We start from the raw sequence: 12,505 nt of genomic DNA, 5'->3' as shown, positions 1-12,505 counted from the left end.
AGCCCAGGAAAGGAAACAGAAACTGGGAGGATGGGGAAGCAGACAGGAACAAGAAGGCACTTCAAGAAACCCGAGAGTGAAGCTGAGAGGCCTGCCTGCGACTGAAGGAAGGTGGCCACTGGGGGGCTTGCCCAATGGGCCTTCACCCAGATGCCCAGAGTGCCTCCACTGCTGCCTGTACCGGCCCCCTACAAAGGATGGGGGGTGGGGAAAAGGGGAGGAAGGGAGGAGGGGCTAAACCCTCCCCGCACTCAGAGCCCAACCCAGTCTGGAGAAGGGGAGAAGGAAAGGGAAAAGAAGAGGTCCCAAAGGAAACCAAGAGGAGCTGGGAAGTGAACCAAGGAACTGGGGCGAGACTAGGAGCCCCCAGGGACCTAAGCCTGAGAAATCTGTGTCCCTCTCCCCTAACCTTAACCCTCTTCCTTGGTCAGTCCTTTTTCCCCTTTCCTTTTAGGGAGGGTGGGAGCTGGAGCCTGGCCCAGGCAGCACCCCCAGGACCAAGCTGCAGCAGCCAGGACCAGAGGACAAAGGCGGATTGTTGGGGGGACAAGGGGGCGCTGTGTGCCCGCAGCAGTGCCTCAATGGGCCTCTGTCTCTCCAGCATGCCAGGAGCTAGCCTGGCCCCCACCCTCGTATTTGGGGGTGGGCCAGGGAACCAGAGAAGAGAGGGAATGGGAGGATACAGCAAAAACTGTGGAGGGCAGAGGAAGCTGGCAGGGTAGACAGAAGGTGAGGGTTGATGGTGGGGAAGAGAAGAGACAGGCTGGGAAACCACAACATGTTCCAGCACCATGGATGCCACGGACAGGTTTATAAATACAGATATTTATTTGGATAAATCTCTCCACGTTCAATAACAGCTTCTTCCTTAGAATTATCCATGTCAAAAGACCAATAACCACACCAGAATGTGCCCAAAGTAGATGCTCACTGAGTGTCTGATGAATGAATGAACAAATGAATGAACAAACAAAATGAAGGGCTGCCCAGTGGCAAAGAGGAAATATCAAGAAAGTGCTTGTGCTGGGCCAGGGCAATAGGGCATGGGAGGAGAAGATATGAGTGGTGGCTTCAAGAAATGGGCAGAGCTTTGAAGATTTTTCCTAAGAGGAAATGCCAGGACACCAGCTTCCAGCAGCCCTAAGCAGCAGCTGCTCCCTTTAAAAAGTGCTTCCAAAAATGTAAAAGTTCTGTTCTCTCCAAAGACCTCCATCCTGTTCCAAGGTCCAGCTGTTCCAGGTGGTGCTTTGCAGGGGCCGAGTACTTGAGTGTCCTGGCCCATCTTAGCAAATTGCTGTACACTTGGCTCCAGCTTTCCCAACAGGGGACCAGCCTCAGGCAGGCACTACTAGGCCATCACACGGGGCCGCACACACACACAAGCCAAGGAGACCCGGTAGAGCCTGCGCTCCAGGCAATAGCCACTGTGGGTCTGTCGCTTGCCATTGCATGGCCTTCTGTAGAAGACGGTCTGGTTGTGATACAGCAGCTCCGAGTTGCCCAGAGGATCCATGAGGGAGCCCGTCTGGAGGCTGACGCAGTGTGGGCACAGGCAGCGGGCATGGTACAGGTCCTGGGGGAGCCGGTTCAAGTCTCTGTCCAACCTGTGGAGGTGGCACTTGTCAGGCCCCGCAGAGATGGGCCAGAGCAGGGAGGGCCAGGTGGGAGGAGTGGGGATGCTGAGGAAGGCTGAGGGGCCTGGCTTCTTGTCTCAGTTCTAGAAGCCACTGGCTGTGTAACTTTGAACAAGACACCTCCCCTGCCCAATTTATTTTTCCCAAGTGTAAATGAGGGCACAAGGGTGGCTTTCCAATTGAACTTGGGACCCTCAGGTAGGGAAAAGGAACAGCTCCTCCACCAGAGCAGCGCTGCTTCTGTCGGATAGATACGCTGGGCTCCAGCATGAGCTTTCATGTTGTAATCATGAAGTTTAGGTCTCCTACTGTCTTCATCATTATTATGATTATTTTGCAAAAGTCAAAAACTACTCTGGGCTGGGTGCAGTGGCTCACAACTGTAATTCCAGCACTTCAGGAGGCTGAGGTGGGTGGATCACCTGAGCTCGAGACCAGCCTGAGCTAGAGCAAGACCCCATTTCTAAAAATAGCTGGGCATTGTGGCGGGTGCCTATGGTCCAAGCTACTCAAGAGGCTAAAACAAGAGAATTGCTTGAGCCCAAGAGTTAGAGGTTGCTGTAAGCTATGGTGCTAGAGCACTCTACAGAGGCAATAAAGTAGCTCAGTGGTTACAGTACCAGTCACATACAACGAGGCTGGTGGGTTAAAACCCAGCCCAGGCCTGCTAAACAACAATGACAACTGCCACCAAAAAAATAGCTGGGCGTTGCGGCAGGCACCTGTAGTCCCAGCTACTTGGGAGGCTGAGGCAAGAGAATTGCTTGAGCCCAAGAGTTAGAGGTTGCTGTGAGTTGTGACACCACAGCACTCCACCAAGGGCGACATAGTGAGACTCTGTTTTAAAAAAAAAAAAACACTACTGTGACATCCAAGTATAATAGAATATAAAGTAAAAGCTAACAGTCTCTCCCCACTAGTTCCACTCCCCAGAGGGAGCCATCATCCACCCTTTCCTGTACATCCTTCCAGAAGCTGTACAAGCACTTATTATAAGCACACTTAAAGAGTGCATGGGAGACCAGGCACGATGGCTCATGCCTATAACCCCAGCACTCTGGAAGGCCCTGGCAAGAGGATTGCTCAAGGCCAGGAGTTGGAGACCAGACTGAGCAACACAGTGAGACTCACACACCCTCTACAAAAAAAAGTGAGATCCTGTCTCTGAAAAGAAAAAAAAAGTACACAGAAGGCCAGATACAGTGGCTCATGCCTAAAACTTTTTCTGAAAGGATTTCATGCTCAAAAAAACACTTGAAAATCTCTGAAAAGTAAATTTTCCAAATGTCTGAAACTGCAGTGGTCTAGCAAGAAATAGCCCCCAGGTTACAGAGCCATTCTCCACATAGACAAGCCCTGGCAAGCTGGGGTTCACTAGCACGGCATTTCCCAAAATGGGTTCCCTAATAAATTCCCTGCAAGAAGTGTTGAGTGGCCAAATGAGTTTGGGAGACACTGAGTTTAACAGTTTCTTTTCTAGACTTCTTGCTGACTGTAATGTATGGAAAGCATTCTGCATCTCCTAGGAGTAGGGGCTGCAGCAGCCTTTCTCAAACTTACTTGGCATCATCAACTTTAAGGAGAAGCTTGTGGGAAGAGGGTTGCACAGGACACATTTTGGGGAAGCCCAGCTGAGTGGCCATCAGGGGTTCACAACCTCCCCATGAAGGGCCTGGATCAAAAATGAGTCAACCATCTGGCACCTGGCCTCCTCTAAGAGGCTCCCACACCATTGGATTTGGCCCAAGACCCAGTCAGCCTTCTGAGACCACTCCAGAGCACTGTGACCTATAGTGTCCACCCTAGATCTAACCTCAAAGCTGACACCGTCCCTGCTTCACTGAACATCTCCCTCCATCCAAAGCCAAGGTTAAGACATATGGGGAATGGGAACACAGACACCTGGTGAAAACACGAGACAGAAGAAGAAAAATGTTTGAGATGCTTAAGGCCTTAATTTTTAATATTTTGCTTCACTGTTCCTATTTCTGTGCTCCTTAATGTTTTTCACATCATAGCACAAACAGAGAATTGTATTTGTGCAGCACACTGAGTGAAAGAATATGATAGCCTTGATCATGGTCAAAGATAATGAGCCCAGGGCTCCTGCCCCCAAGAATTGAGGGTTTTGGCTGGAAGCGAGGGCTCACCCTTGCAACCATGGCACTTTGAGAGGCGGGTTGATGGCTGAGCTCAAGGATTCGAGACCAGCCTGAGCAAGAAGTGAGACCCCCATCTCTACTAAAAATAGCTGGGCGTTGTGGAGCATGCCTACAGTCCCAGCTACTCAGGAGGCAAGGCAAGAGGATTGCTCAAGCCCAAGAGTTTGAGGTTGCTATGAGCTATGATGCCATGGCACTCAATCCTCCCCACCCCCCCACCCCCCCGCAAAAAGGAATTGACAGTTTTACTATCTTAGAATACTTGTAACCCTGCTGGGCATGGTGGCTCATGCCTATAATCCTAGCACCCTAGAAGGCTGAGGCGGGTGGTTCGCCTGAACTCAGGAGTTCAAGACCAGCCTGAGTGAGAGCCAGACCCAGTCTCTACTAAAAAAATAGAAAAACTCAGCTTGGCACCTGTACCTCAGTGGTTAGGGCACATGCACCAAAGCTGGCAGGTTCAAACCTGGCTCAGGCCTGCTAAACAACAACAATGACTGCAACAAAAACAATAGCCAGGAGCTGTGGTGGGTGCCTGTAGTCCCAGCTACTTGGGAGGCTGAGGCAAGAGAATCGCTTAAGCCCAAGAATTGGAGGCTGCCGTGAGCTGTGACACCACAACACTCTACCGAGGGCACATAGTGAGACTCTGCCTCAAAAAAAAAGAAAAAAGAAAAAAAGAAAAGGAGAGAATCAACATAAATACAGACTTTTACATATATTACTTGATCTGCATATTAGCCTAAGGGGTGGTATATTATTTTACAGATTAAAAAACAAAAAGCCAGAGTTTGGAAACGTAAGTAGTTGGTTCAAGGTCACCCAATAAGAGTCAGATCTGGGACTCAAATACTTGTCTAACTAAATACTTTTGATCTCTGAGATCAAAAGGGGAGAGCAGGCTGGAATTGAGTGGAACTCCCTGGTCCCTCACACAGAACCTGACCAGCACACATAGGGGAACTCCTACAGGCATTCGGGATGGGACAGCAGACTCACTCGTATCTCCAAGGGGAGATGGCCCTGCTGTTGAGGGGTCCATCTTCACTGGCCCTGCAGGATCCTGGGTGGGAGGTGAGGCTGGCAGGCTCTGGGGGAGAGACAAGCATAGTGCTCCACTTCAGCCACTCTTCAGGCAGGTCCTGCCCTTTGCTGGGGCAGCAGTTGGGCTGATGGCTACAGTCCCTCTGAAGCCGCCCCTGGAGGGTGTGGGTTCCCATGACCATTGCCAAGAATGCAGCCACCTGTAGGAAAAGGCCAGTGAGAGACCTGCTTCCACCTAATCCATGTCCCCTTCCCACTCAAACCCTGCCCCAGCTGCTTTCTGAGATTCTGGTTTCTAGTTTTACCTGCTCCCAGCTGCAAACCTGAGAGCCTGACCTCCCTCCACCCTCAGCAACATCTCTGCCCCTGTCCCTCTCAGCAGGCCCTCTGTGCACTCACCTGGTACATGCCGGATGCACTCACTCAGCACAGGTGTGGCACCAACCAGCAGGCCTTGTGGAAGCAGGCTGACTGGAGCAGGTTAGGAGTCCTGGTTTTATTTTCAGCAAACCTGTTTTGTTTATTCAAATTTATTTCCACTATGTTTTGGAAGGAGTGACTTGAGATTTAAAAAAAACAAAAAACCCAAAAGCTGCTTAAATGTATACTCATAGAGGATGCCATGAGCATCATTAATAAGCCTGGTAGCTGATTGGATAAACTTTGCTCTTTGCACTTTTCCGGGCGTGGGGTCAAAGCAATAGGGTCCTGCTATTCTGTGTTCTTGTGAATTGTCATTATGGGGATTTCCCTGATTGGTTTGGTACTCCCTTCAAGTGGCCTCATTTCTATGATCTCTGCTATTCCCACCCAGGGTCTGGTCTCCACGATTCTTTTTTTTTTTTTGAGGCAGTGTCTCACTCTGTCACCCTGGGTAAAGTATCCTGACATAATCATAGCTCACAGCAACCTCAAACTGCTGGATTCAAGTGATTCTCTTGCCTCAGCCTCCTGAGTAGCTGGGACTACACGTGCCTGTCATAACACCGAGCTAGTTTTTCTATTTTTATTCCCCCACTCCCCCCTACCATTTTTACAAGAGACAAGATCTCATTCTTGCTCAGGCTAGTCTTGAACTCCTGCTCAAGCAATCCTCCTGGCTCGGCCTCCCAGAGCGCTAGGATTACAGGCATAAGCCACCACACCCAGCTGTGATTCCCCTTCTTCTCAGATGTTCTTCTGATCACCCACCTTGGTGAACACTTCCCTCCTCCTTGATCTCCTTTAACCCCCATCCCCTTTTGTGCTCTGACCTCTTCCCCACCTTGGATGACCCCAACTTCCAGGACACCCATCATCTGTGACTTATCCCCCATTATCCCTCCCCTGCTACCCCAATTCTCCTCACCCTCTCCTAGTCCTTGCCTCCTCCTTCGGGTAGGGAGACAGGCCTAAGCCCACAGAACTGCCAGGAAGGCCCTGGTTCCCTAAGTTTGTTGGCTAGATGAGCAAGGTCTGATGGAAGAAGATGTGGGTGACTATTCTCATTGCATTAATGAGAAGTTGAAGCAAGGAAGAGACGGGATGCTGTAACAGCCTCACCTAAGACCCAATAGGAGGTCTTAGTTCTAGGGACAAATTTACCCTGGTCCCCACTCACAGGGTCTTGAGGACATGGCCCGTGGCAGGCACAGCTGTTTCTCTCATGCCATGGAGTGAGCCCACTCAGCCCTAGTACCCCCAGCAACAAGGGCCACTGTCAGTCAAGAGGGAACATGTATGCTCCAGAAAAGCTTGGAGCTGGGCCTCTCCAGGTCAGCCAGGGTCCAGCCTGCTTGTGGGCAGTGTGATGAGAGCAGGCCAGAGTGTACTTCCTTCCAGACTATGTCTTCATTCTTGCCTAGTACCCCCCCCATCCCTTCCCAACACCCCCGTTGACTCTAGAATGATGCTTCCTGATTTGCATGTGCTTTCCCTTAGAAAATACTCCTCTAGTAACCAGGGACTCAGGAAATAAACAAAGGGAGCTAGGAATAATTTAAACCACAGAACAAGGGGGAAATCTGTCAAATTTCAAATGCTTTAAGGCAAAGCAGCCTCCAAAAAGAAGAGTGATGAGGTCAGAGGACATTCTGGAGAATTGGGAGAAGGTGTTCTGGTGAGTCTTGGGGGACCTGAAACTGGAAAGGTAGGATGGGAGGTGTTAGAAGAAGCAGGTGGTAGCTGGGAGAGCAGGGCACTTAGGAAGAGCAATAAGGCCAGTATCATCACCCCACTCCCACAGCCTGACCTCCGCCCCTGTGCTCCTAGACAACCTCTCCCTTCCAGATACTCCTGGCCTCAGCTCCTATGCATTACCTGTGGTAAGACCTGGACAGTCCTCATCTCATTTTACCCTTACAATAAAACCATTACATGGAAACTATTATTCCCATACTACAGATGAAGAAACTAAGACCCAGCGGAATTTAGTAACTTGGCCAAGGTCACACAGCTAAAAAAAAAAAAAAAAAAGGCTGAGCTGGTTTACCATTCCAGCCCTGACCAACTCCAAATCTAAGCTCCTGGCCCAGAGATGCCACACTATGCTCATCCCCAGCTGGCTATGAAAACACAGTGGGTGCTCTACTACTCACCTGGGCTTGGGCTAGAGCGAGTCTCACCTGCACCTGCCCAAGAGCACTGGGCATTCCTGCCCACTTAGGCCTTCAACCCTGCTAGCCAGATTCACTCTCCAGCTTCCTGTTCCCCAGCCTTTGGTCTGGTACAGGGACTCAGTGTGGCTGGTTCTGGGGTCCTGAGCAGCCCCTAACCCTAGGACAGGTTCTCAAGGCAGTGCTGTTTTAGAAGAACTGGATTCCTAGGGGTCTCCCCATACCAGTGAGAACCTCAGACCTAAAAAGGGAGCAGAACTTAGCCCAGACCTCCCATTCTGGCCACTGTACAGGACAGGGGTGCTCAGAAGAACTGGAAATGATCTCAGCTACTTGTTTCACTTGCTGACTGCAGAAAGGACACAGCCTAGGCTACTAGGGACATCACCTTTGGGGAGAGGCCTTTGGGGTATCCCCTGAGACAGAGGGAAGGCCCCTCAAACATGCAGTCTTCCCCAGGGTTGGCAGATTCCCATGATGACAGGGCTTGACCCAAGAACCTGTGCTCTGAGACACGTACCCCCACCCCACCCATTTGCTCAGCCACTGCCCTTATCTCAGTAACAGTTCTGTGGGACTCCTTAGGGTGACTCCCTGTTGTGAGAAACATTTTCCAGAGGGTTTTCCTCCTGGGTTGACTAGTTTTGGAATCCCTGAGTCATCTCAGCTTCCAGGGAACCCTTGCAAGGTGTGGGGGATATGGAGGTGGCAATGGGGAAAATGCTAAAGCAGGAGCAAAGGAAAGTTTGCACATACCAGACTTCAAGGGTACCCCCCAACATATCCCCATTTGCAGAGCCTGACTTGGCAGTCAAAGAGGGTTTGCTGGGATTCCTACCCCTGTCTGTGCTCCTGAGGAAAGAGATCAGCACCTACCAGGAAAGAGCAGGAAAGATGTGATAGAATATACCTCCTAACCTTGACTTAGAAAGGCTCTTAGAGCTTGCAGGGAGTTAGAATATGGCTGTTCTGCCCTTTCTCAGAAAGAAGGCCAGGCGCAGTGGCTTGGTGGCTTATGTCTGTAACACTAGCACTCTGGGAGGCCGAGCCAGGTGGATTGTTTGGGCTCAGGAATTCAAGACTAGCCTGAGCAAAAGTGAAACTGCATCTCTACTAAAAATAGAAAAACTAGCTGGGCATTGTGGTGGGCACATATAGTCCCAGCTACTCAGAAGGCTGCGGCAAGAGAAACTCTTGAGCCCAGGAGTTCGAAGTTGCTGTGAGCTATGATGATGCTATGGCACTCTACCTACAGTGACAGAGTAAAATGCTGCCTCAAAAAACGAAAAAAAAAAGATATTCAAGTGTTCACCTACTGCCTTGAAGTCTTGGCCTTTCCATTGATCAGCTTTTGCTTGACCTTGGGCCGTTGCTCTGCTCCTGCCTCCTCCTCTGCAGAAATGGGTGTATTTTGGTGGCTGGAGGTTGGTTCATAGTGGGGGGAACATTGGCCTGGATGGCCATAAAGGTGCCAACTAGCTTAGGTGAGCTAGACCTTAGCTCTGAAATAGTGCCGGATCCACAGGACTCAGCAGGGTCTATTGAAGCTCATCTGCACTCACCTTATGTGAAGGTCAGGCCCTGGATGTTAGCATGTTGAAATACCAGCAGGACGTGGTAGTTCACGCCTGTAATCACACCACTCTGGGAGGCTGAGGTGGGTGGATTGCCTGAGCTCACAGGTTCAAGACCAACCTGAGCAAGAGTGAGACCCCTGTCTCTAAAAATACCCAGGTGTTGTGGTGAGCCTGTAGTCCCAGCTACTCCAGAGGTTGAGACAAGAGAATTGCTTGAGCCCAAGAGTTTGAGATTGCTGTGAGCTATGACGCTACAGCACACTATGGAGGGCGACAAAGTGTGACTGTCTCCAATAAAAACATGTTGAAATACTTCTGCATGTGCTCATAAGTAGATGCTGCTCTCAGTTTTGGGACATCCTCCTCGTGATCCAGCACCTAAAGGAAGAATGCCCAGCATGGATGGAAGTCTCCAGAACACTGTTCCCGTATTCTGATTGATAGGTGATAATGCTTTAGCCACAGAAATGCCTAGGAACAGGAGTCTGCCTTCAAGGAGAACCCAGATTGGCCTGGGAAGCACATGAAGAATAGAGTTAGCCCACCAACTTAGGAATAGATTAGCAAGTTATGGTATATGTATACCATGAAATGCTATTTGGCCATAAAATAAGATGATGACTTGGCTTGGCACCTGTGGCTCAAGCAGCTAAGGCGCCAGCCACATACACCTGAGCCAGTAGGTTCAAATCCAGCCCAGGCCCTCCAAACAACAATGACGGCTGCAACCACAAGATAGCCAGGCATTGTGGCAGGTGCCTATAGTCCCAGCTACTTGGGAGGAGGAGACAGGAGAATCACTTGAGCCCAGGAGTTGGAGGTTGCTGTGAGCTGTGATGCCACAGTACTCTACTCAAGGTGACAGCTTGAGACTCAAAAAAAAAAAAGATGATGACTTTACATCTTTTTTATTAACCTGAATGGAGTTGAAACACATTCTTCTTAGTAAAGTATCACAAGAATGGAGAAGCAAGAATCCAACGTACTCAATACTAATATGAAGCTAGTAGATGATCTAATACATGTCTACATAGAGAGAAAAACTCAAATTAATTCAAAGCAGGGGGCAAGGTAACAAGGGGCAGGGAGAGGGTGGAGGGAGGGGGATCGGTGTGCTCCCACTTAATGGACACAACATTAGGGTATATGGCACACCTCTTGGGGGCAGGACACATAATTATAAGAGGGACTTTACCTAACAAACGCAAACATTGTAACCTAATTCTTTATACCCTCAAATAACCCGAAACAACAACAACAACAAAAAAAGTAAAAAGAGGGTGGTGCCTTTGGCTCAAGGAGTAGGGCATAAGCCCCATATACTGGAGGTGGTGGGTTCAAACCCGGCCCTGGCCAAAATAAACAAAAACTGCAAAAAAAAAAAAAAAAAAAAGTAAAAGAAGAGAAAATTATAAGCATAGGAAAATAACAAATTAAAAGAATCAGAGTTATGACCAAGAGTCCAGATGGGGAAACCCCTCTGGAAAATGTTTCTCATAACAGGGAGTCACTCCCAGCTCTGGGTTGGTGTCTCCCCAAGGAGAGGCTTCAGCTTGCTCAGCTTTGTCTTAGGGTTATGGCCACCCTTGTTCATTCATCTACTCACCAAATGTTTGTTAAGCACCTACTATATGCCAGGCACCATTCTAAATTAGTAACGCAGAGGAGGATAAATCAGATAAGGTAAGCCTCATGAAGTTACATTTTAGGAGGTGACAGATAATAAACAAGGAACAGGATAATTCCTGATAATAATAAGAGCTATGAAGAAAATGAAACAGTGCTATGAGATAAGGGAGACAGAGAATCCCAGGTGGAGGCGGGTGTTTAACTTGGTAAGCCAGGGAAGGCCTTTTTTTTCTTTTTTTTTTTTTTTAATGGAATCTCACTTTGTCACCCTCAGTAGAGTGCCATGGTGTCACAGCAACCTCAAACTCTTGAGCTCAAGCAATTCCCTTGCCTCAGCCTTCTGAGAGGCTGGGACTACAGGCTTCCAACACAAGGCCCAGCTATTTTTAGAGATGGGGTCTCACTCTGTCTCAAAGTCCTGAGCTCAGCAATCCAGCCACCCAGGCCTCCCAGAGTGCAAAGACTACAAGGCATGAGCCACTACCTCCAGCTCAAGAGAAGCCTTTCTGAGGACACTATGCTTGACACAATGAGAAGGATCTGAGGGGAGAGTGGGCGAGGCAGAGGGAGTAGGACATGCAGAGTCCTAGAGGTAGGAAAGAGTGGATGGAAAATAAGGGTAAGGGGGAGAGTTAGATGAGATGAGGTGGAAGAGGTGGACAAGGACCAGGTAACATAGAGTCTTACAGACTATGGTGGAACATTTGGATTTTAGGCCAAGATCACACAGGTAACAAAGCAGTGCTCCTCAGTCTGGCTAGCTCCATTCCATGCCTGAGCGTTCCAGAAGCAGTCTTTTTTCACAGCTAGTTGGCACTCTGCTGTGCCTCACCTACGTTTATTTCCCCAGGCAGTAAGCTCCACTGCCCATCTCCCAAGTCACCATCTTAATTGGTCCTAACAGCTTCTTTCCTACTTAACCTTTTCTGACCTCCATGTATTTCCTCTTGTGCCAGTCACAGCATTCATATCTGGGACAGGGTTTCCTGCTTACTATCACCTTGGGCCCCAATTTTTCTTGGTAGCCCCCTGGGCATAGATCATATAATGCCACTCCTCTAGCTGAATGTCTATGTGCCAGGCAGCCAGGGGCCCCAGAGCTGGCATCTGGAGTAGCTTAGAAAGTTTCCTCTTAGTGGTCATCATCTCTGACCAGATTGGAGCCAAGAAGGGAGAACTCTCCCTTCAGATGTACCTGAGAATTTAAAAGTTCCACTGCCAGCCGAGTGGAGTTTGAGTCTGTTCAGGATTCCAGCCCCATGTCCAGGTCTGTACTCCATCACTGATGGCCAAGGCCAGAGCCAACAGCATTTATCCCCATGCTGGGGATCCTCCTCCCTATTCCACCCCAAAAGCTCCACCCTTTCCCTCTATAGAGGGTTATTCATAGGTGCCCAGGTAATAGAGTGGGGAAGGAACTGGAGCAGATTCCTCTGCCCCCAGTGTTCTAAGAAATGCATAGATGTGTGGACCTATGGAATATGGCCTATAGGCAGGCCTATCCAAGGCCTCAGGTTCATGGAAGACCTTAAACTTGAATTCTGATCTCAGAATGAGGTTATGCATAGATTCGGTCCCCATTTTATGTGTTTGAAGTGTTGTTAAATGCAAACACTGAAAATATACTACAGCTTTTCGATCTTGTTTGGCGTCCTACTTTTTAAATACTAGGAACCTGGCTCGGCACCTATAGCTCAGGCAGCTAGAGTGCCAGCCACATACACGGGAGCTGGTGGTTTCGAATCCAGCCCGGGCCCACCAAACAATAATGATGATAACTACAACCAAATAAATAAATAAATAACCAGGCATTGTAGCAGGCTCCTGTAGTCCCAGCTACTTGGGGTTCCCAGCTACTTTGGGAA

General features: G+C 49.3%; 1 protein-coding gene across 1 annotated transcript; it reads right to left on the bottom strand.

The window, feature by feature from the left end:
• Positions 1-1,348: 1,348 nt before the first annotated feature.
• On the bottom strand, positions 1,349-6,156 carry IL25 (interleukin 25). Its single transcript, XM_023508158.1, has 4 exons — positions 6,105-6,156; positions 5,240-5,293; positions 4,796-5,075; positions 1,349-1,604 (listed from the first exon to the last, which is right to left on the bottom strand). The coding sequence occupies exons 1-4, from the start codon at positions 6,154-6,156 to the stop codon at positions 1,349-1,351; spliced, it is 642 nt and encodes a 213-aa protein (XP_023363926.1).
• Between the last annotated feature and the right edge of the window lie 6,349 nt (positions 6,157-12,505).

The sequence above is a fragment of the Otolemur garnettii genome, unplaced genomic scaffold (genome assembly GCF_000181295.1).
Source record: "Otolemur garnettii isolate 467f Iridium unplaced genomic scaffold, OtoGar3 scaffold00225, whole genome shotgun sequence".
Classification (NCBI taxonomy): Eukaryota; Metazoa; Chordata; class Mammalia; order Primates; family Galagidae; genus Otolemur; species Otolemur garnettii.
Note: the sequence above shows the minus strand (reverse complement) of the source record. Positions and strands in the feature narration are given on the sequence as shown.